This window comes from Lagopus muta, chromosome 10, assembly GCF_023343835.1.
Source record: "Lagopus muta isolate bLagMut1 chromosome 10, bLagMut1 primary, whole genome shotgun sequence".
Taxonomy (NCBI): Eukaryota; Metazoa; Chordata; class Aves; order Galliformes; family Phasianidae; genus Lagopus; species Lagopus muta.
Window position 1 is genome coordinate 12,778,824 of NC_064442.1, and position 22,312 is coordinate 12,801,135.

The window sequence follows — 22,312 nt, forward strand, 5'->3', positions numbered from 1 at the left end:
CGTTCCTGACTTTTATGCTAAGAAACCTTAAATCTTTGGATCCAGTAGTTCAGTTTCCAAAGAGTTCCAACTCACATGTTCAAAAAGCAACGCAGGCAAATTACTTTCTTATGTAACTGGATCTACAGTACTTCTGCACATCATCTTATGAAAACAACACAAAAATTGTGATCTTCTTTAGTAAATACAGCCTGTTGGTCCACAATTTTGCAATCTTTCTACAGCTCCCAAAAGATTCTTTACTGTACATAAATTTCCAGTTAAGAACAGTGAAAAGCAACCCTTAATTGCCAATCTTCCATCAAATAAAAATTCAGACAAAATGTAACAGCTGAAGAAGAATTTTCAGACTGACATACTTAATAGGAAGTACTGGCCACAAAACCAAAGAGACTCAGGCTTCGATTACAGAATAAAAGCTGGATTATTAAGAGCATTCCTTTAGATACTTTAAATTGGAATTCAGGTTGATCTGAAACTTCGTCTGCTACACAACGAGTCATGTTGGGCTAATGGAACACAGATCTGGAGTCAACAAAAGAAGCAAACATTTAGATGTCCAAACACAGATGACTTATTTCTGAAATTCATTCAGTCACAGCTTTGCTTGCCTTCACATTAAGGAATGTATATACATTTGTGTATACACACAGCTTAAATCATGAATAACTCTTCCCAAGGATCTGCCAGGTCACCCCTACAGCCACACAGTCGCTCCCATACCATATTTAGGTTAAGCAGTACTGAAAACAGCTGGAATCTTTCACCAAACATCCATTTTCTGACCATTCCTAACCAGAAATAACCTCTTCTAGGACAATTAGCTCCAGCTAACATCTTAAGCCAGAACTGACTGGCTTAAGGTACTTTCCAGCTACTCAGCTCAACCATATCCAAGAACTATGAACAAGTTGTTTGCAACCAAAGAATAGAAGGAGCCTTCATCTTGGTTTTTGTTGTTTTGGGGTATATTTAAATAGCTAAAAACAAAACCCATAGACTTCTTAGTATAAAATACTTTAAATAACTTTAAACAGGGTAAGGGATTCAGTAAAGCTCAATTTCCTTTTACCGCTCCATGCAAAAAAATTCACTTTGAAGAAATGTTACTATGGTGTGGTACAGGTGAATGAATAGTCAGAAGAAAAAGGTACTTCCATGCTAACGTATTTAACACTGGTAATGAATGAATGAAAAAGGAAAGATGGTAACATTCATCTTTCTTGATACAGTCTCCAGTTTCTCACTTGTAAGATAGGTTAGCAATGGATACAGCTACAAATTAACTTACTATAATTACGAATAAATAAGTGTAATTACATACAAAGTTGAGGAGTCACAAATATTTTCACTTCTCTTAAAGTCTAAAACTTTCACTTTCTTGCCAGACGCTCACGCTTTGTCTTTGCAGACATAGTCCAATATGCTGCATTATTCATGTAAGCTGGTAGCAATCAGGACTATCAGGGATAGTAAAGCATGAGTCATGCAGGTTTATCTACATGATTTAGTACTGTTTTTATAGTGCAAGTTTTTCACTTAAGTAACTTCTCCATACTTCATGTAAATGGAAATAGGATGCCACGATACAACTTGTTTCTACATAAACTGTTTTGCTACCCTTGCTTACACAAGACTAGAAATCTGTAGGTAACTCAAGTGTTTTAACTAGACATTTTTAAAATTAATTTCCGGAGCAAAACTGTAAAAGAACCAAATGATAACCTTCCAAATCATCTAACTTCAAAGCAAAGCATCAATCCAGTATAATTTGCAGTAAATTCTTAGAGAATAATTTTCAAAGCCATAAAAATCTGCAATCATACTCTGATTTTGGTTGCTGACAAACCTGAATGCAAGTGAAATATCTCAGATTCAGCTTCCTCTGAATTACAAAAGCATGTTCATAATGAAAAAGCGATCCCACTTACTGAATACTGTGTCAAAACAGAAGCAAGTCCTGTAAGAAAAACTTTAGTACACAGCTGATGATGATTGAAATTGAACAGCATACAAGACAGAACACACTTTGTCAGAATAAAAAGGAGCAAAAAGAACAAGACTTAAGAGTACTGACTGAGTAGGTGCTCATTCAAAAATATGCATCAAAGACAATGGATGACATGATCTTCACTGTTACTAGCAATAACACAGTGGCTGCAAAAGCTCAGTTAAAATTGTTTCTACATGAAAAGGGAATAGACAAAAATATCAGCCAAAACAGATTAACTTTGGAGAATTTGGTTATGCAGATAAAGCAAGAGTTGCAAATCAAGAATAGTTTGTGTTTGTCAGATTGTTCATCAGATCTCTTTAACCAGGAAGAGGTAACAACTGACCACAGAGTAAGATTATCTATTAAGTTACTTGGAAGCTGATAAATGCGACGTTCAACCAAGAAATATATCCACTGTAAGCAGGAGGTTGAGTCTGGAGGAACACTAGATGTCATCATGACAAAACGAAAACTCATCATATACTTAGACATCTCCTTGATGGATGAACTTGCCACAGATTATCTAGAACTACAGATGAAATCAGAAGCAGTGATACCAAAATCGGCAGATGTCTTAGCAGCTTGAGAGAGCATCTTGGAAGATGAGAGATGATACCAAAAGAACAAGGTATGAATGAACTGTGGCTGCTGCACTCTCAGAATCAAGGCTCAGCAACTACATCTGTTTCCATCACATGCTTTCCTCCTACAGTATTTAGGAGCCAAGAGAAGCTTAGCCATTAAGGTACAGCTAACAAACTCCTTTGGCCAAGATTCAGTTTATGTAGTTACATGTGATACAAGTCTTCCAAAGCATATTTACCACTATATGCTGTAATGACATCGCTAGATAAAAACGCAACTTTATTATTAAACTGATAAAGACTTGTATGTTTTAGTGAATACCCAAAGAGAATGACAAATCCCTCGACTTTCAAAAGCCAAGATCAAGTTCAGAACAAAAGGGGCTTTGGTGCTATTAAGTATATGCCCTCATTTATACGCTACTCTAACTCTGAATGATACTGACAGACTCAAGGGGACAATGAGCAGCAAAGAAACACTACATCACATAAACGAAACTACTGATACGTCTCTTTTCCATGGATTTTTATAGCCCCCAAAAGCTGTAAATTAATGCTGCAAAGCAGAGAACAAAAACACAGAAGAGCCTTTGCCAGACTACAGTAATGGAGAAAAGACCAGACCTGCTGCCTGAAAGATGTAAAAAGAGAATACCCCACAGCTTCAATGCATGAAGAAATAAGAAAAGGTCTGGTCAGATGCTTGTTCGCTTACATACCAAAATAATCCCAAGCTCGACTGGGTTCAATTTGCTGCTCCACAATGATGTATCAGTGAGCCAAAGCAGCATAGGATACCTGCTCACTTTCAACTCCCCTGCAACAAAAATGTCTACTGTCAGTTCATTTAAAAATATGTTAATGTTGCGCAAAGCAGAGAGTAGAGCATTAGAAGAGTAGTGGAATAGTTAACAGGGCTCATTCCCTCAGCACAAGGTGGATCACCAAACAATAAAACAAGGCAACTTTTGTAAAGGAGCAATTTCAAAGGAAAATCCTGCTCGAATATCACCTAGATTATCTGTACTACTAATGACAGAATCTTGGTCCTAACACAAGTCTCATCAATTCTAAACAGAGCTTGTAGAACATGTCTGGTCATTAGCAATAAAGATGTTTTATAACACATGCAGTCGTTCTTATAGACCACAGAAGACACCAAGGTCTGAAAGGTGCAAGAGAAGATCCAAAACCATCCAAGAGTCTATTTGTGGGTCACTGTGGCCAATGTTGCAGAAATCCATAAGCAGCACACACTTCACCAAATTACAGGTCAAAGAATGAGAAGATACATTCATATATCACAGAGAAACCACACAGTGAAAGTTGTGAGCACTGTCTACAGGTACCTCTTCTTGCAAAACTAAACACACAGCATGATGAGGATAAATATTTGTGTGTACTCTGTACTGCAAATAATGAATACAAGGTCTGCTACATAGATGAACTTACACTATTAGTCTCAGCAATTAAATTCTTGTCCCAACTATCAGCAAAATATTACATGGAAAAGGACAAGATTCATGAGATTAACCAGGTCTATCAATGTCATTTTTTTTTCTTTTCTTCTTTTTTAAATAACAGCTTATACCACCTCACGTGGAACCAGTAACTAACCTAACAGCAAAATCAGGGCTCTCAGAAATAATGGCTCTACCCATCTATCCTAATGTAAGACACTAACAGCTTGTGGAAACACACCTGAATACATATTCTTCACTGTAGTTCAAATCTACTCCTTCAGTGCTTACCCATCTGTTTCTGCATAATAGATATTTAGCATATCTAACATTCTTAAAATATTTTTGTATGACATCTGTTCAATATTTTCAAGATAACAAGATACTCCTGCAGTACTGACAACAGCCTGCCACAAATATACATCTGTACCCACCACACACCTGTAACCTTTCCTCACATATAGTCCAGCAGATATGAATTCCAAACACATACATCCAGCTACTAAAGTTGTATCACAGCTCAACATTTATTTTTCCATTGTTTGAGTTTCACTGAAATCCAAACAGAACACAAGCCACCTTGGATTAATGAAGGGAATACCCAGCTCACTCTAAGTGACTTTTCCTAGTATTTTGTCAGATCTTAATATTCAGTACTCCAGGAAGAGAAATTTCATTCATAAATATTTTTTTGGAATGGTTTTCCAAATTTACTTCTTTCCCATCTGCTCCTTACAAAATAACTTCTATTTCTTCTTAACAATGTCTGTTATTCATCTTATCAACTCACAAGTTCTATTCAACTAGATCAAATGCTAAGCAGTTACTATTAGAGGTTTGAAGTTCACAGCATACTTTCTGTGCTATTATTATTTGTAACCAAATAAATATATTTCCATATTTGGATCAGTGGAGATATTATTCCAGCATGTTTTCTTACTGGCCACTTCATTAGAAAATTAAAGTTACAAGACAACTATATAGACAAGTATATAACAATGTAAGTAATAAATATTAATAGGAAGTAATGAAATCATAGAACACTTGGGGTTGGAAAAGACCTTTTAAGGTCATCTAACCTACCTGGCATGAACATGACACCTTTCACTATATCAGAAATAACCTATTGGGAATACTTTCAACGCCCAGCGAAGACTGCTCTCTCTCTGCTGAAGTCCTCATCATACATGAGAATCTCCAGTCTCTTTTAGAATCCTACTATAGGTTATATGGATTCAGTGACACCCTGCTGTCAAATCTGGGTTAAACTATGTCCTTCTGCCTTCTGAAAACTTCCTTCTTTGCAGTATAATTGACATCTTCACTCCTGCCTTCAAATGAGGTTCAAATGAGAGAATTCAAATGTTTATTTCTACTGGCATACCTCATAACCTTCACTTAAGGCATAAGTAGGTTCACAAACTACACTGTAAAGTCTCAGATACTGCTCTGGCACAAATGGGGAAAGGTTTAGCATATTTGAGTCTTCTAATAATTTAAAAAAAAAAAAAAAATCCATAAACGTGGCCTCTGCAATATTGCAGGATCTTTTACAAATCTTTAAACCAAAAGCCAAAATTTCCATATTATTTTCTTTTCAAATTTTTCTTTGCATTTAAAAAATTAGACATTAATTAGTGTACCTTTTGTCAAATAAATGACATTACTTAGAAAACAATTTCTAAATAACGTATCCTATGTCCAGTAAAATTTTTTACTTTCTTTTTGTATTTATATCAACATTGTGTAAAGAACATTAAACACTCATTTAATATTGCTAATATTAAAACCAACTTGAAATAACAGTAGCTCTAGGCCTAGGCTTAGCAGTTAGGACCAAGAAATTTTAATACTGCAAGGACTGGTTGTTTTACGACCTAGGCAATTTACCTCCCCCTTCTTGCAATTCTGGACATAGTCAAGAGTAAAAACACATTAAGTGTACATTCCATACATTTTTGGTTCTAATGAATTTGGAAGAAATCCAAGTTCAAAGTACAATTCTTGACCATCTGTCGCTGAATTCAAAGGAAAAGAAGAAATACTGAGTGGTAAAACAAAACTTACTCAGATACTTGTTCAGCAGTTGGTAAATCTACAGAAACTGAAAATAAGAATAAAGGATCAAGTTAAAAATACTTTAAAAAAATGTGGAAATACACAAGTACTCACTTTCAAATCTAGGCACAGAAATTAGAATGTAATTGAAAAAAAGACTACCATACAGGACAGGCACCCTCATGTGAGTACTTGTATGTGTACTATATAAGAAAACAACTACACATACTCACCATTCTCTATAATAACTTGACAAGCATGAGCATGGCTTTCGCTCAGATGTGTGGCCATCCTATCTAAGCCAGAACCATCAGTCAGAAAATCACAGTTAAGACATACTACAGTCACACCTCTAGAGGAGAGAAAGTAAAAAGTATGTGTAAACACAATATGGCTGTGAAAACAGCTTTAACCTGCAGCTACTGGACAAACTAGAGAGAAAAAAAACAACCCTGCTTTTGCAGTTTTATATGAAGTGACTCACAGAAGCACTGCATGTGGAAATTCCAGTCACTGTCTAGGATATCTCCATGCTGAGATGGAGATACAAAGTACTTTAGAAAAAAATACTGTAGTACTACAGACAGAATTTGAGTTTCTTGGTTTTTTCCACCTCCCTCTTTCAGACCTTGCACATCATGAACAATTGGAAAAGCAAGCTATGGAAACATTTTTTAAAAAAGCCATGAGAAAAGTCAACAAAAGTGAACAAAAAAAGTCTCTCACAAAAGAGAACACTGTTAGTAGAAGTCACATTTTCACCTCTCTGCTGTTTGTGGAAGCCTAGAAATTCAAGAGGCTCAAATTTATTTTAAACAATCAAGTCACTAACATAAAGCAAAAGAGGATGATCTACAACTGAATAAAAGCAGAATTACCGTAGCTCTTCTGAATGCTTCTTGTATATCCAAAATCTTTTACTTGGACGAGCACTGTGAAAACTAAAAAACAAAAAGCAAACCACCATAATTTAATCTGTCTCTCTTAAGTATATTACTCCATATATTCCCTACATACTACACACGGTACTGAAATTCGCTTTTGACAAGGCAAGAAAACACAATGTTCAACTACTGACCTGCATTATTCTAAAAAACTGATTTGATGGAATTGTACATGCTTGTGAATCTCATCTCCAATTCAAAACACTGGTAAAAGAAAACTCCACATCGCTGTGCTGAAGAGCAGAAGAAACAAACAACCTCAGGAACACCAAGCATTTCTACTTTCGAGCTCTCTAGTAAGGAGCTTGGGAGGGGCAAGACTTGAATTTTTTTTGGCACAGTATTGCACGAACATAGTTTGCCTCCATCAGCAATTCAGGTCTTGAAGCACCGTGCTTAAGTTACACAGTGAAAGCTATAGGGTGAAGAAGTTTTACTCAACATAAAGTTCCTCAAGAGACACTAAAAACTGACTTCAAGTTATCACACATGCAGGTTAAGCACGTGCCAACATAATATATTCCCAGTATTAAAGAAAACGCAAGCAACCAAATACAGATGTTGCTACAGCAAAAACATACAGCCTTCTTCCACACCACTTCTTGTTCCTTAGGTGGTGATAGCTGCAAGAGGTCTAAGTAGTGCGACAGTCAAGACAGAGCACTGAGGAGATAGAGGACAAAAGACTAGTTGTTTTGCTGCATGGTTGAACTGGACAACAGCCAGAGCATGGACAACACCAGCAATAGTTTACAGTAGATTCCCTTCTTCTGTTCTGCCTTTTTTCTTGTATGATTACAATTAGTTAGATTAATTTTTATTATTTGTTAAGCATGCAACCTGTGTTAACCCACAGGTTATCTGCATGGAACTTTGTAAGCTATTTCATACAAGAACATTGACATTAACGTGACTAGGACAATGCACAAAAGATATACAAAAAAGTGTATGAGTCATACTTTTAAGTATACTCAGCTTCAAAAACATCAAGGCATTTTAAACATAAAACTTCAAAAAGACAATTGCATTGTTTTTTTTTCTTTCACACATTTGACCTTTCAAAGGCACAGGATTAACACAAGTAGGTTTTCAAAAATATTTTTTAACCTCAGTGCCAAGAGATCTATGTCCACTCATTGTGTGTGATACTCCCACTGCTCTGAAAACTTGCATGTTGTTTTCTTAAAAGTCTTTTTTACATCTGTCATCACTAATATCCTAAACTATCTTACAGCAACAAACCTCAGACAAGATCAGGTGTTGCTATTTTCACAGATGATGAAAGTGGTATCCATTTGATTATGCTATTTGAGACATTCTTTACACGGCATTCTGAGCATGGATTTCATTAGCGATAGCAGTGCACTTGTGCAAAACAGGTGAGATCTTAAATCTGAAACTCAGAGAATATGCAACAATTAACCATTATTTGTTAAGTCTGGCTGAAATGACAACGAAAGACCCCACTGAAATTGTGAAGGTAAGACAGAAAGCTGCCTGAACTCCTAGCTTTTTAAGGTACAAGAAGAATACTGGGTTTAGGTCCTCAATAGAAGTGAAAATCCAACATATATGTGTCCCTATCAGACCCAGGTCACAACGTGTTAATACACACTTCATACAACTTATATGAACTTTACAAGTATGTGATAATTCAAAAAAAAAAAAGTACAGAATTCTTACCTCATCATGTGATTCACATAGGCTTTGCTACAGCTAGTATTGTATCTGCATAAGCTACAATGGACATACGCAGGAAAATGACTTGCAAAATCTTTAATCTCTGAGTAACATTCAATGCATTTGTGAGCTCCCAAACGACACCTAACGTAATATGGAAAAGTTCATAGTTAACATCAGTACCTCAGGACAACATAACTATTCCAAACCTTTTGCTTTACACCTGTAAAAAGCTTGCCCACATTGGAGGGGGGAAAAAAAAAAAAAAATAAAAAAAATCAGATAAACATTTATTACGGGTTATAATAGTAGACATAAGTCTCTTTTTTCTTGAATTACTGTCATTACAGCTTTTACTTTTTTTTTTTTTTTATTAAGGTCATCTGTTACTGAGCATTTCTGGAAACAAGATACTGCAGATGAGACCCTCCAGTTTCAGCTGCTGCTGTTGTCTTTCTCTACTTGAAAAGAATTTCAAAGAAACATTTCATTCACACAGTGAACACAAGAAAATATGGATTTCCCATCATCCTTTGGAAAAGCTACAGATGAAGATCATAATCCTACTCTTATTTAAGTTTGCTGGTTATTTTTAGATGTTTCAAACAGCTGAATTTTCAGTGCTAGCACCTTACTGAAAGGGATACACCCATAACCTCTTTGACAGAGAATTGCTACTGCACGTTAACCAACAACATTGTATTCTAGTCCATAAAAGACCCATAGAATTATTAAAGAATTGTAAAAACTTTTAAATTGTAAATGTAAGGAGACCATTCCCCACAGCTTGCTTTTATCTTACTGACTCTTTTAACAGTTCCCCAAATTGTGGTAACCAGACCGTTAACTTTTCAAATAACAGGTTCAAATAGTACTTTATAAACTAAAGGAGGAAAGCACTTTTCTCTCCATTACGCTTGCAAAAAAAACAAAGTCCATTCTCAGGTCACTTTTCAACATAAATCTGCCTGGTGCATCAATATTTCAATAACTGTGAGCTCTGCGCAGAGAAAAAAAAAATCTAAATTTAGAATAGAAAACTTGCCAGAGCATCTGTTTTTCCATCATCAAGTCCATTACCAACAAAATTATGAAAAAAAACAACGCAGAGTTATAATCACAGTATGTGGAAAGTCTGAGTCATCTTCTGCAAAATTAAGTTGTCAAATATTCTATATTGCAGGACCGTAAGTTATTGAAAAATAATTAAATGATTGGATACTTATATACAAAGCATACTTCAGTGTATTTTAATGCTCCTATTTTACCTTAGATTATGCAATGCTGTATTTGTAACCTTTTTTTTTTTGCTGCTGCTGTTGGCCCATGCATTTTGCTTCTTCAGTGCAGTTGTTGGTTTTGATCTTGCTTTCGATTTATTTGAATTAGATCTGCTATGATTCCTAGCAGTCGTATTCTTCGCTTTAGGTGATAACTGAAACGTGGATGTGCTTGTGCTAACTGAAGATCCTGACTGAAGAGATCCAAGAGATGCTCGAATAGTAACCTACAAGTACAAAATCAGAAGTTTTTTTATTTAGATTTAAGCTGTTTAAGTTCCCATTTCTGTTTTTCCTCAAAGTTTTAGTCACTTCAAGACAGAAGTGACTATCTTGCATAGCATACGAAATCTTCCTCAGTAAATACAGTTTTGAAAAATACGCACTACTGTTGACTAGAGTAGTCTGCTAGATCTTAAAAGCTCTTGTTTTGGTGGAAATAATTAGCTATGACAAAAAAAAAACCACTCTCTCTTCAGACCTGCAACCGCCTATATCCTACTCTTAAAACCAATAACCAAGCAAGAAAAAGTAGTTGTAGATAAGAGCCAGATGGGTCAGAACAATTAGCTCAGCTCAGAAAATACCAAACAAATCAGTTCCTGGATTAAACTAAACCTCTGTGTACTGTTGCCTCATGATTAGAAAAGGTACTTCATATAATTTTTGCTCTTCATTCTAGACCCTTCAAAGACAAATTCTGGCTTCTGACTTACACTTCTTGCCCCTACTTACAGCTTAGAAGCAGCTCAGCTTTTAAGTCTTGTTCCAGGCTCCTCAGTTTTATTATCTACACTCTGTCAAGGTCTCCTAACACCAAAGCTTTAACACAAAGCAAGCTAAGCTTTTATTAATTACAAATACTCTGAATTTTCTAAAATACTGAAGTGACATCACAGAATCCAGAATCACTACCAAGCAACACAACTTCAACTTCAGTCATTTCCCTTACAAAATATAAGACAGTATTTTGGAGGAAATCAACTGTGAGTAGTTAATTAAGATGTTCATTTTTTTATTCACTTCAAGTGAAAGACAATAAATCTTCACAATTCATTGAAAGGCTGTAAGAAAGTTCTGAAATATACAGGCAAGTTTTTCCCTCTCAAGACATGAACTTAATGCTAAATATTAAGTGACATAAAACCAAGTTTACGTCACAACACACTGTTGGGTTCTTCTCCTCAGCCCTTGAAATGCAGAAGATAAAAAGACTTCGTACACCCAGTTGTAAGCACATAATGCCTATGGAAAATCATCTTGCACTGTACCTGCATTTTGCTACTACCTTCCACATATTGGAAGCCTTACATAAGAAATTATGACTACAGATCAACATCCACATTACCTGCTTTTCTCCTAACACAAGAAATAATAAGTGGAAAGCGACAAATTAACAGACAGCTCAAGAAAGTATCACTGACTGCACTACCAGCACATGTACGAATGGAATGGGACAGGGCAACGACACAGACCAACCAGTGGAAGCTGTGAAATGTTGCTAGCCCTTCTTTAAGAGGAAATGAATTTTTTGTTTTAGAGGCAACAAAAATTTCTTTGCTGTGGAAAAGAAAGAAGTACTCTTTCCATTTCAACATTTTCTTCTTCCAATACATTTTTTTTTCATTTGCTCCATTATTCTTCACTTACCTTTGTTCCAGGAGGCAATCCTTCCAACTGTTTAGGCTTTCTAAATGTTCGGTGATGCTGAGTCTTGTGATCCATTTTTTCTTTGCAAGTCAAAAACTGCAGTCTACACTTAGTGCAACGGTATATTCCTTTTTTCTTGAAAAAAAGGAAGCCAATCTAGAGTAAGCAAGGACGTCACAGAAAAAATTCTAACCTTATTCTCTCAAAGAATGGCTATTCCACTTGTAAAGATCAACCTGACAAACTCCTAATATTGCACAAGGTCAAGACACTCAGTACAGACGTAAAGCAGTGCTGCTACCAAGAAGGAATCAGTTTACCAGTCACGGTAAGACAACATGGTAACGCATAGTGTCCAGAGATTTTTAAGCAGGAAACTCCTGTCATATAAAACACGACAGTCTGACAACTCACTTAGAAACTTCTCACAACAAGCACCTTTAGGTCTTCATATTTTACTGACTATTTTTATCTATTAACACTATACAAATCAGTTATGCTTTTTCAGATACTTTTTTTTAGGAAGAGAATCTTGATATTTAGCATTTTTCAAGAATTAAGAAAGCATCTGCTTACCTGATGCCTCATGTAATGATGCATATACGGTGCTCCAATTTTAATTACTTTGAGGCAAAATGGACACAGCAGATGTTTTGTATTTTCATGAACTGTTCTGAAATGTGTTTCTACATCTGAAAAAGCTGAGGATCTGTAGTTGCATACCTAAAATAAGAAATTTCGCTTCTTGTTAAAAGTCTATAAAAAGTAAAAACAGATGGGGTGCGTGTGTTATGGGGTGGGCGGGGGGGTAGGTAATGTAGATACAAAACAAAACAAATTCTGAAATACCTGGCAAACATATGGCATTTCACCTGGCTTATGATTGTCCTTCATATGTTGCAAAAGAACCTGTTCTGTTTCAAAGGATAATTCACAGATTTTACAAATAGCTAGAAAAAGCAAAAAAACACAAATTAGTTTTGGGTCATAATTCAATCAATTATAATACATATGTACATGTGAACTGTATATAAATACATAAAGGGGAAACAATCTAATGATCTTCTTCCAGCTCTTCAGATGAAACTCTTGACAACTTCAGGAATATGAGGTCCTTCAACAGTATGAACTCTTGAAATCAAGTTTGCAATTAAAAAAAAAAAAAAAAAAAAAAAAACCAGGAATCCCTCCAACTTAAAAAAAAAAAAAAGTTTTTCCAGATGCTGCTCTGACAGAAGCTGAATGACTGTCCAGCTTTTGCTTACAACCCTCCAAATTATTGCCCCTGAAGTACAACAGTCTCATTCTGAAGTTACTAACCAGCAAAAGACAAGTCAAAAAATATCTAAAATTTTAGGTTACAAAAAAAATTCAGTGCAATATAATCCAACTTACTAGAAGACTCGTAAGGTGTGTGTGTACTTTCAATGTGGCACTGCAGCTGGAATGGGGTGGGAAACTGACGGTAACAGTGTTGGCAGGTGGTGTGGCTTTCCCAGCTTTCACTACTTTGCTTCTCAAGCTCTAAATGATGTTTCATGTGGTTCATAAACCTTAAAATGAGAGTAAACAGGTGAAAAAAGATGTACACAGACATTATGCATTATGTATCACACGCAAAACGCAAAGGAACCTTAGAAACAGCTCTGAGAGCACTTTCGAATATGAAGAAATTTGAGGAGTAAACATTTAAGATATGCCAGCCACTCAGACCTCTAGTAAGTACTAAGACCACATCTTCACATAGGACATTCATAGCTTTATCTACAAACATCTCCATACAAAAGCAAGAGTATTTCAAGAGCTTTCTTTTTTGTAAGTATTTAGGTCTGAAGATAACTTATGAAAGACAGTTTTCAAGAAATTCCACTGTGCAAATAACAACCAAAAAGTTATCAGAAACTTGTGGTAGTTCACTGCCGAAAGTCACTGTATTTTCCTTGTATTTTCCTCATCCATGTGCCTGTAGAAGGATCTATCGTGGCTGAGAAGTCTAAGCTGAACTTCTCACAAAGTTGGCAGGTCAGTCATTTGTGGAACAGTAAGTTGTCGCAAGAACAGGTTAGCTGCATAACCCACTACTGCTGACTAAATCGCTCTATTCTGAAAGGGTTTCATTTTGAGAACAAAGGTCCAAAAAAATTTCCACTAGAATTAGAAAGAATATATGTATTTATTTTGCCCACCATAATAAATAGCTTGAAGTATAGAAATTACCTTGGAATACAAATTCTTAAGTAACAAAAATAAATATTTCATATGGAGAACAGTAAACTCTGCTTAAATATGTAATATTGGCACTTTCATTTATATAGATACTTAACAGCAAGTTTAATGTTCAGAAATTAAAGAAACTTTTGTTCAAAAACATGGGTTTGATGTTAGCATAAGGCTGTTCAGTTGGACTTGCAGACTATGCCCTTGAAAGAATAGTCCATTTTTCAGTTTTACATTCTGCTACTTCAGCTTCCCCTAAAAAATGCACGTGAAAAAACAGAATGACCTTAACTTCCAAATGAACAATGACATGGATTGGTCTACCTATTAAAACAGCTTACTGAAGCTTTTTGTAGCACTTGGAACTAAAATTACTCCATCAAAATAACAGTTGTTACATAAGCAAACGACCAACTATTAGTCACTGTGAATCCCTGAAGAGAAACAACACTCACATCTACTGACAACACCATCAATCAGGATGGTAAATTGCAGAATACTCCGTTGTCGCCTTTTCCAACCTCTAAGTGCTACCACTGCTCTCATTAGAACTACACTATTTCCATTAGACACCTCTAAGATTTGTTCTCTAATCCGTAAATAAGTTAAAGCTACAGATAAACACACATACTAAAAATTAATTCAATTTCTGTCCAATAATCCAGCATTAATAGTTTGCAAGACACACAAAACAAATCCTTTCTATTCCAAATAGACAAGTTTCAAATGCATGACATTAACTGACATGGGCTGTAAATCATTAAAACATTAAGGAAGTGAGTTCAAATACCTTATATTATTTTTAAGAACTTTCAGGCAGCTGAAGCACTTAAATGTTGTATGAGTCTTCTGCTCCTGTTGTACCTGTTGGGTATCACCTTCATGTTTCCCATAATAGAAGTCGTTAACTAACATAATCAACTTTCCTTTCTCATATTCAGTAGTCTTGCTTGTTGTAGTGGAACATTCCGTTTGGACCACACCAAGAAAAAAGTCATTAACCAGATCTGGACAACAATACTAGACGGAAAGGGAGAGAAGAAACAGAGACAAAAGATGTAAGACTCCCTTAACAAACTCCATCAGTGACAACAGCATCTTAAAACTGAAACTGCCTGCTAATCAGGGCTACATGCAAAGCTTCTCAACTCTGTGACACACCGACTCAAACTCATGCTCACATACGCATTTTTAACTCTGGACTGATCTTTCAGTAACATTTAGGTAATACAATACAAAGTATTTTTAACACTGAATAACTATTCTCATGGTTTCATGTAAATAAGTTTCCAGTTCAAATCAGAATGTCAGAGTTGCCTAGTGGTGCCTTACTCATTAGAAAAATGTCTACTTCCTAAAATTTAAAAACAAGAAAGAAAAGCAACTCTCACACAGTAGTTTACTGACAAGCACAAGTTTATTGAGGACTTCATGCAATTTTTTTACTTCCTTAGGGAGGACATTTGTTGAGAATTGCAAGGTTTTTTTTTCAGCTTTACTGAAAAATTTAGAAATTCTAGGTCACACAGCAGACACGTCACTTGTATTCACCTGAAAGAGTAGACAATGAATGCTTAACCCAATAGCTGTACAACAAAGCTTAATGCTTTAAAAGCATATCCTATATGAGATACTTCATGCTATCAAGTTAGTAACTATGAGCAAAACCAGAACGCTCATCTCCCGCTGGGAAACAGGTCTTACTGTGCATGACTACCTTCTGTAATGGTAAGCTGTTCATTCTCTAGTGCAGAAATTGAAGACAGCACGCTTTTTGTAAATAGGAATTTAAAAAAAAATAGTTGTTTTTTGTCATCCGTGGCTCTTTCATTCATTCAAAGTACCAAGTGCAAAAGCAATTCTTTACAAAAAATGATTAGAGAAAGATAACATTTCTGAATTGTACATTTCTTAATTGGGTTTTGAAGCTAAATAGGACACTAGCTATAATTTATCTTAAATCCTTCAAACTACAACAATTTGCGTTAACAGCAATTGAGAGCATCAAAAAATTCTGTTCCAAAGTAATTCATACAGCTTTTTACATGACTTATTCTTGTATGCAAAGACATTTCTGTTCTCTCTGAAATGGAATAGATCCCTGAGAACTGTGCTAATCTCTACCAAATTATAAAAAAAAGCATTTTCCAGGAAACAATGTTTCTGGAAACAATGACAAGTAGGCTTCATAAAGAGTAACAGATGCATAGTTTATGAAAGCTTTGTTTATCACTTTAAGTATGCGTTACAAATTAATGTTTTTCCCTCAGAAGACTTTTTAAGTTCCCATATGATATATAAAGGAAAAAAAGTTTAATTTACAAGGTTATTTTTGCCTTAGAAATCACCTACCGCAGATGTGGGTCAACAGGCTGCTGCTAGCAGTACTAGTGGGCCAACTTGCATTGCTATTACTTTCTACTTTGCTATTACAATTACTTTCATCAAATTCTCTTGTTATCTGGCCAAGTGTTCAAAAGCTACAGCTGTGAGAGAGAATTCACAGAGGCAGCATATATGCCTCATTTCACTGAAAAAAATAATGCCCAAAGTAACAAGACTTAGGGCTCTCATTCTTTATCTCTCTGACTTCACAATAATTTAGCCCCATCTAATCAAAGACAGAAGCCAGACTATCTACAAACTGAAACATTTTTCATGACCAGAAGCCTACTTCAGTTTATAATGTTCATCATCCTCAAATTATTTTACCTTCATATGATTTTTTAAAGGATCCATAAGATTGAAATGAATATTGCACTTTGGACAAGCTCGTGGAAATGGCCCTCCATTCTTAATGTTGCTTGATGCAGTACTTGTATCTGTAAAACACATGTAAAAGTCAGAATTTGCAATCAGAATAACAGGTATGTTAGTTATTATTCTAGCAAAACATACTATTTGAAATGAAACTGCAACTGATGTGACAGGAGAGACCATATGCAACATTTTACTACCACCTTCTAATTAAAATTCTTTAGCCCAAAATCAACTTCAGTTTGTTCTGTTCATCATACACTTTTACAAAAATCTTAGTAATCACAGAAAAATGGGAGGTAACGGAAACATGATAGAGACAAAGCATTAGTTCTGTCCTCCCCACTTACCCCCAAAACGAGACAGATTTAAGACATTTAAATTCTTGAAGAAGCACACAGAACTACTTTTATGCCAGGACCTAGCCATCATCATACAGGGATAAGAGAACTGCTTTTGAAAGTAATTTCACCACCTGGTTCTCAATAATGAGCCTATTTCTCTCTGGCAGGAGCTGTAACCTAGGCCTATTCAGATGCATCACTCCTTTTGAACAAATGTGTCTTCACAGAACAAATCCTCTAAATAACTACTCCCACGAATGGATGGAAGTAAAGAATAGTGTTCTTATCAGGGTAAATTAATACCTTTCACACAAATTAAAACAGAAATAAAACAAAAAACTGTCTCATGTTTAACACTAATGAGTAAACCCAATCTTCCAGTCCTCTCCAAAGTGCAAAAAAGCACCAGTGAGAGCTACCTTTTCAGATGAAGTTCTCTTGCATATACAAGTCATTCACAGATCTGGAGGACTCCGTGCAAACTAAGCAGGTTAAAACAGATTAAACTAAAAAAAGTTTCAAGTAATATCTCAACTTCAGGGTCAGATGTACACTGCAAGGCTATGAAACACACAGATACATTCACCTTATAGCAAGGAAAGAAATACAGGGTAAGAGATGATTACACAACAGCCTTATACATCTTGTCAGAAAAATAATATTGCACAGTCCACGCACTAGATATGGATCAAGCAGTATTTTTCCAAGAGCATAACGTTACTGCTAAAAATCATAATTAAGCAGGTAACCCTTCACATGAGTGGATGACCGTGCAAGAGATGCACAAGAGATCGCACAACAGCGATGCTATGGTCCTTAATACTAAGTCTGTAAAACTTTGACAAGTCTGCTGAGGGCAAACTAAGTTGGAAAGTTCTACAGCAAACCTAGTGTTCTGTAGTGCCTCAGAACTGAGGCACATCACATTTGTATGCAATTATGGAACTTCTTAGAGACAAACTCATAAAAATCAGATTCTCGGTAAATACGATGCAGTTCTTCATTCCTGAATACAGATAAGAACCTCTTTTGTACATTTTAGGCTGCAATGCACTGTTTTACCTAACGTAGGGAGGAGGAAACATTTCCATCAATATTTCATCTTATAGCCACTCTCTGCTGTTTGCTGGGAAAGAGTCTGACAGTAGAACAGCTGCAAACAAGACATGTAAAAACAAACATGAAATGATTCCATACAATAGAATCACTCTGTAGGTAGCTTCTCATTTTAGTATTACAGGAGAAAATACGCAGATGGAAATACCTCAAAGTTGAGAATAAATCCTGATCTTTTACGATCAGCTGGAAAGCACTTTTTGGCTGAGAAGGAAACATGCTTGATTATTAATATACTGAGACAGCCAGACTACCTCTTTTCTCAAAGGGAAAGTCATTCCAAGAGCAACCTGAAACTTGAATTCTCCTCCTCCCTTTCTATTAGAATTTTAAACTGTATCAAAAACAATCATTGCAAAAGAAGGGTGGAAACTGCAAAAAACACTTGGCAATAGTTAGTCCAAGTAGCAGGATCACAGAACTTAGGAGGAATGCACACAGGTGCTTGTCTTGCATCCCACTCAAAGCAATACAGCAGTTAAGATCTCCCATAATAATAAATTATATACATTAAAAAATATATTATTAATAAACATAATAAATCATACAGTAGTGAACAAAATGATATCCAACTCAATTTTCTCAAACCAGCTGAGAAAAGGACAAAAGCCAAGATATATGGCCCCATCCTTGAGTTCACAGACCATACTATGTTCAGTTGAACTTCTCTGGCCTGCTGTTTACATCCTCACTCACTCTAATTTCAGATAGGTTCACAATAAAGTTAGAACTAACCAGCTGGTTTCTGCACTGCCTGCTATTTGGAATGACTTAGGCTGTTCTGACAGAAAAGTCTGTCATGAACAGCTTCTGTTCAAGCTCATTTAACATAAGTATGATTTATAAAATATTAAATAATTATAAAACACTTGAGATTTTATTCTGTGCATAAAATAATACCAAAGATTAAAATAGTGTTATTTCCAGCAAGTGATCACATTATGCCAATTTGCCCGTTTCTGAAAATAAATCAATTCACTGATTGTTTGCAATATTTTTAAGAAAAAACTCCCTAAAAATAGTTCTAAAAATGCAGAGATGTAGTGCCTAATAACTGGCCCTTAAGTATTTGACTTCGTGTTGTCCTGAAACCAGCACCTCCATTACTGTAAGATTATCCTTGGACTGGGGACCCAGCCGACATTATCTTGATACAGTGATCAATCTCTAAGCAAACCTGAAGCACCATGTCAGCACATCTGAGGTAACAGCATAGGTCTTATTTGTCAGCATTCCACAATCACAGGCTGCACACAGCCTTAACACTGTGCATGATAAGGTATGCACTTGCAGAAAACTAGTCCAAGACACTGATCTCCACTTCCATCTGTCCAACTGTTCCAATAACTTCTCTGGTTGTAGTTAGGAGCTGAACTATTATCTTAAGAACTTTCTCAACGATCAGAGATAACTTGTTGCAGAAAAGTATTCCAGTATTTAAAAAAAAACAACCGTCTGCTCCACATCTAAGCTGTTTTTATTCAGTGATAACTACCTACACCAAGCAAACTGCCTCCCTGTCCAGTCCTGTGAGGCAGATTCCCAGCAGGAAAGGCTGATGTTTGAGCATCTGGAGATTTATCACATTATGCCTCATATGTATCACTTGTTATATTTTTCCATTTCTTCTTTACTTGACCACAAAAAGCTTTCATACAGCTGTTACAACTTCTGCACTCTTCTGCATTGCTGAATCCACCTCAGCACAAGGCCACCAACCACATCGCTCATAAATGCTACATATTTAATTATGTACAGCTAGGTAGTAAGGGGCAGGGATAAGACAGGTCTTTTTCAAGAATCTTCAGTAAAATACTTCAGTTTACTACAGAAACCCTGATTTCTAAAGAAAAAAATCCTTACATGTTAACAAAATTAGTAATAATTCCTATTACAAAAAAAAACCCCAAAACCTTCACCTATCTGTGACACTTAAAATGTTCTGAAGATTATTTTATATAGAAGCTATAAAGTAAGCATTCTTACTTTGACTCATACACCTCTGACCTAATAAATTCCCTCTTTCAAAGAAGTTATAACCATACTAGGAGATCACAGACCCATTTGCATTTGAATTTTGCTGTTTGTTCATTTAAAAAACCCTCTATTTTAAGGCATTTTTGAAAAATAAGCAAAAATTATTTTAAGTATTATTTAGTATCTAACTGGTATAAAACAGGTCTTGTTTTCATTGTCATCTTAAGGTGGCTCTGGTCTGCTACATTGAAACAGAAATCCCTGGCATCACTGATGCTTCAGACTAGTTTGTTGAATGCAACAGACACCTTCACTTCATGCTACTGTTGAAAACTTTCCTAAATGTTTCGTAGCCATTATGAAACACTTTACTATTGCAATATACATTGTATCATTGAATGTGAACTCTAGAAGTATCTATGTGTTACATTAGCGTTACATTAGCCTTGGGTGTCATAAAGGAGCATAAGACATTCAATCAAGGTTGAAACAGGAATTATAAACCTTTCAGTTTTCTATTTTTTGTGTATGTATCTTACTGAAGTAGACATACACTAAGTATGGTATATTTAAGACACAATGAACTACAATCCTTGATGCCTTTAAGTGCTTCATTTTTCTGGATAAGAGCCAAATACACATAGTTATTAAATATGCAAGTTTCCTAAATTAGAAAATTATACTAACACCTGTGCTTTGTAGAACTGGAGGTGAAAACCAAACCACGTGCAATAAATAAAACCCTTGCTTACTTTAAAAAAAGCAGTTTGTTCCACTAAGAGGAGAATCAGAACACAGATTAGTTGGACCCATGCAAAGAAATATACTGCCTTCACTGATGAGTAGCTGCAGTGAATACCTAAACTAGAGACACAAAAAATTATCATATCAAGCAGAAGAGACTAGCAATCTAAAACTGGGTTCATGTTACTTCTATTACGACTGTTAGGCCATTCATTTTACACAGCCCATTACCTTAAATACAAACCAGAATTTTTTTTTAATCTATAATTTACTGATAGGATTATGGTCAGTTATTACAAAAGTGCAATCCTTCACAAAAAAAAAAAAGGGGAAATTTCAAATTACAGTGTGTTTATAATTGAAAATACTACATGCTTCCATCTTTATGACAAAAAAGTGGTTTGTTGTCTTTTTAAGTAGGTAAAATAGCTCCTGCTGAACTTTCAGCTTAGCTAGCTAAAAAAAAAAAAAGTGTTGCCAAACAATATTCTTTCCTTTCCCCTTTCTACACAGGATCCTTTTGATCCCAATTACTCTAAGTGCTATACATAGCAGTCAGGAAACCAAGATAATCATCACTGGGAATCCACTCAGCAGACACAGGAAGTTCTTCTGGCACTGTTCCACAGCCCCTCTCTTGCTAACAGCCATTCCTATTCATGTTAGCTGAAAAGTGTTTGATATTAAAAAAATGAGCCTTTATCTGTCAAGAAGATTACAGTGGATCTGGCAGTATTTTCTTTTTTTAATCCAAATGAACATTACACAGTAATTCAGTCTAAAGCAATAAAAAGTTAAGTCTGACAACACAAAGTTCTGAGGTTTATTTCATAAAGCATTACATAGTTACAATGTAATATATAGGGGAAAAAAAAGTTCTAGACTTCTATATTCTAAAAACTTCATTTAAAATTACAACCCACAGATCTGCACCACAATTAAATGCCATTACTGTTTCTTTCTTCTATCAGCTACCACAGTTATACCCACCTGTTAGACTCACTGTTGGCTCAGTCTGGTACTGTGGAACTCCCGAGCTCTGTCTCACACCGAACAGTATACCAGATGTGTTATCTGGTGCATCTGGTGGAGAATCCATAATATAATCCTAGTAAGATATTTCCAAGAAGGAAAAGAAATTTGAGGTTTAACATTTTCTAAATTTCAGGCTCTAAAGGGTTTATTCTTAAAAACATATGATTGCTTACAAGTACTCATAAGTACTCATCTGTAAATCAAGTTAATAACAGTGTCCCCAAAATAGTTTATTTTGACATTTTAAGTATGCAGTTCTTACCAGTGCTTGTTAAGTTACTCATAGCTGTATCTCCAAAAAATAGCCATAAGACCCAAGAAAGAACATTTTCTGAAACACAACTCAAACTATGCAGATTGCTAATGGCACCTGCTTTTGTGCAAGTCTTATGACGTTTCAAACTGTACTCTACTTTTCTAAGAAAACTGTAGAGCTTCCTTCCTTCAACATAAACTCAGGTGATTATCTT

The 22,312-nt window shown here is 35.5% G+C and overlaps 1 protein-coding gene across 9 annotated transcripts in view; it reads right to left on the reverse strand.

Annotated features, from left to right (window-relative positions):
• The window catches only part of ZNF280D (zinc finger protein 280D), a 46,327-nt gene that overhangs the window by 12,208 nt on the left and 11,807 nt on the right, over positions 1–22,312 (reverse strand). For 5 of the 9 annotated variants that reach the window (XM_048956489.1, XM_048956492.1, XM_048956491.1 and 2 more), the window contains 12 exons: positions 21,798–21,915; positions 16,582–16,691; positions 14,660–14,889; positions 13,048–13,205; positions 12,502–12,602; positions 12,229–12,375; positions 11,653–11,787; positions 9,991–10,229; positions 8,726–8,866; positions 6,977–7,039; positions 6,332–6,450; positions 6,108–6,144 (listed from right to left, as the gene is read on the reverse strand). In XM_048956489.1, the coding sequence (XP_048812446.1) occupies positions 6,108–6,144; positions 6,332–6,450; positions 6,977–7,039; positions 8,726–8,866; positions 9,991–10,229; positions 11,653–11,787; positions 12,229–12,375; positions 12,502–12,602; positions 13,048–13,205; positions 14,660–14,889; positions 16,582–16,691; positions 21,798–21,915 (1,598 nt within the window). Of the gene's footprint in view, positions 1–3,299; positions 3,398–6,107; positions 6,145–6,331; positions 6,451–6,976; positions 7,040–8,725; positions 8,867–9,990; positions 10,230–11,652; positions 11,788–12,228; positions 12,376–12,501; positions 12,603–13,047; positions 13,206–14,659; positions 14,890–16,581; positions 16,692–21,797; positions 21,916–22,312 lie in introns of all 9 variants that reach the window. The other 4 variants (XR_007379158.1, XM_048956495.1, XM_048956494.1 and 1 more) reach the window with 4 other exon arrangements.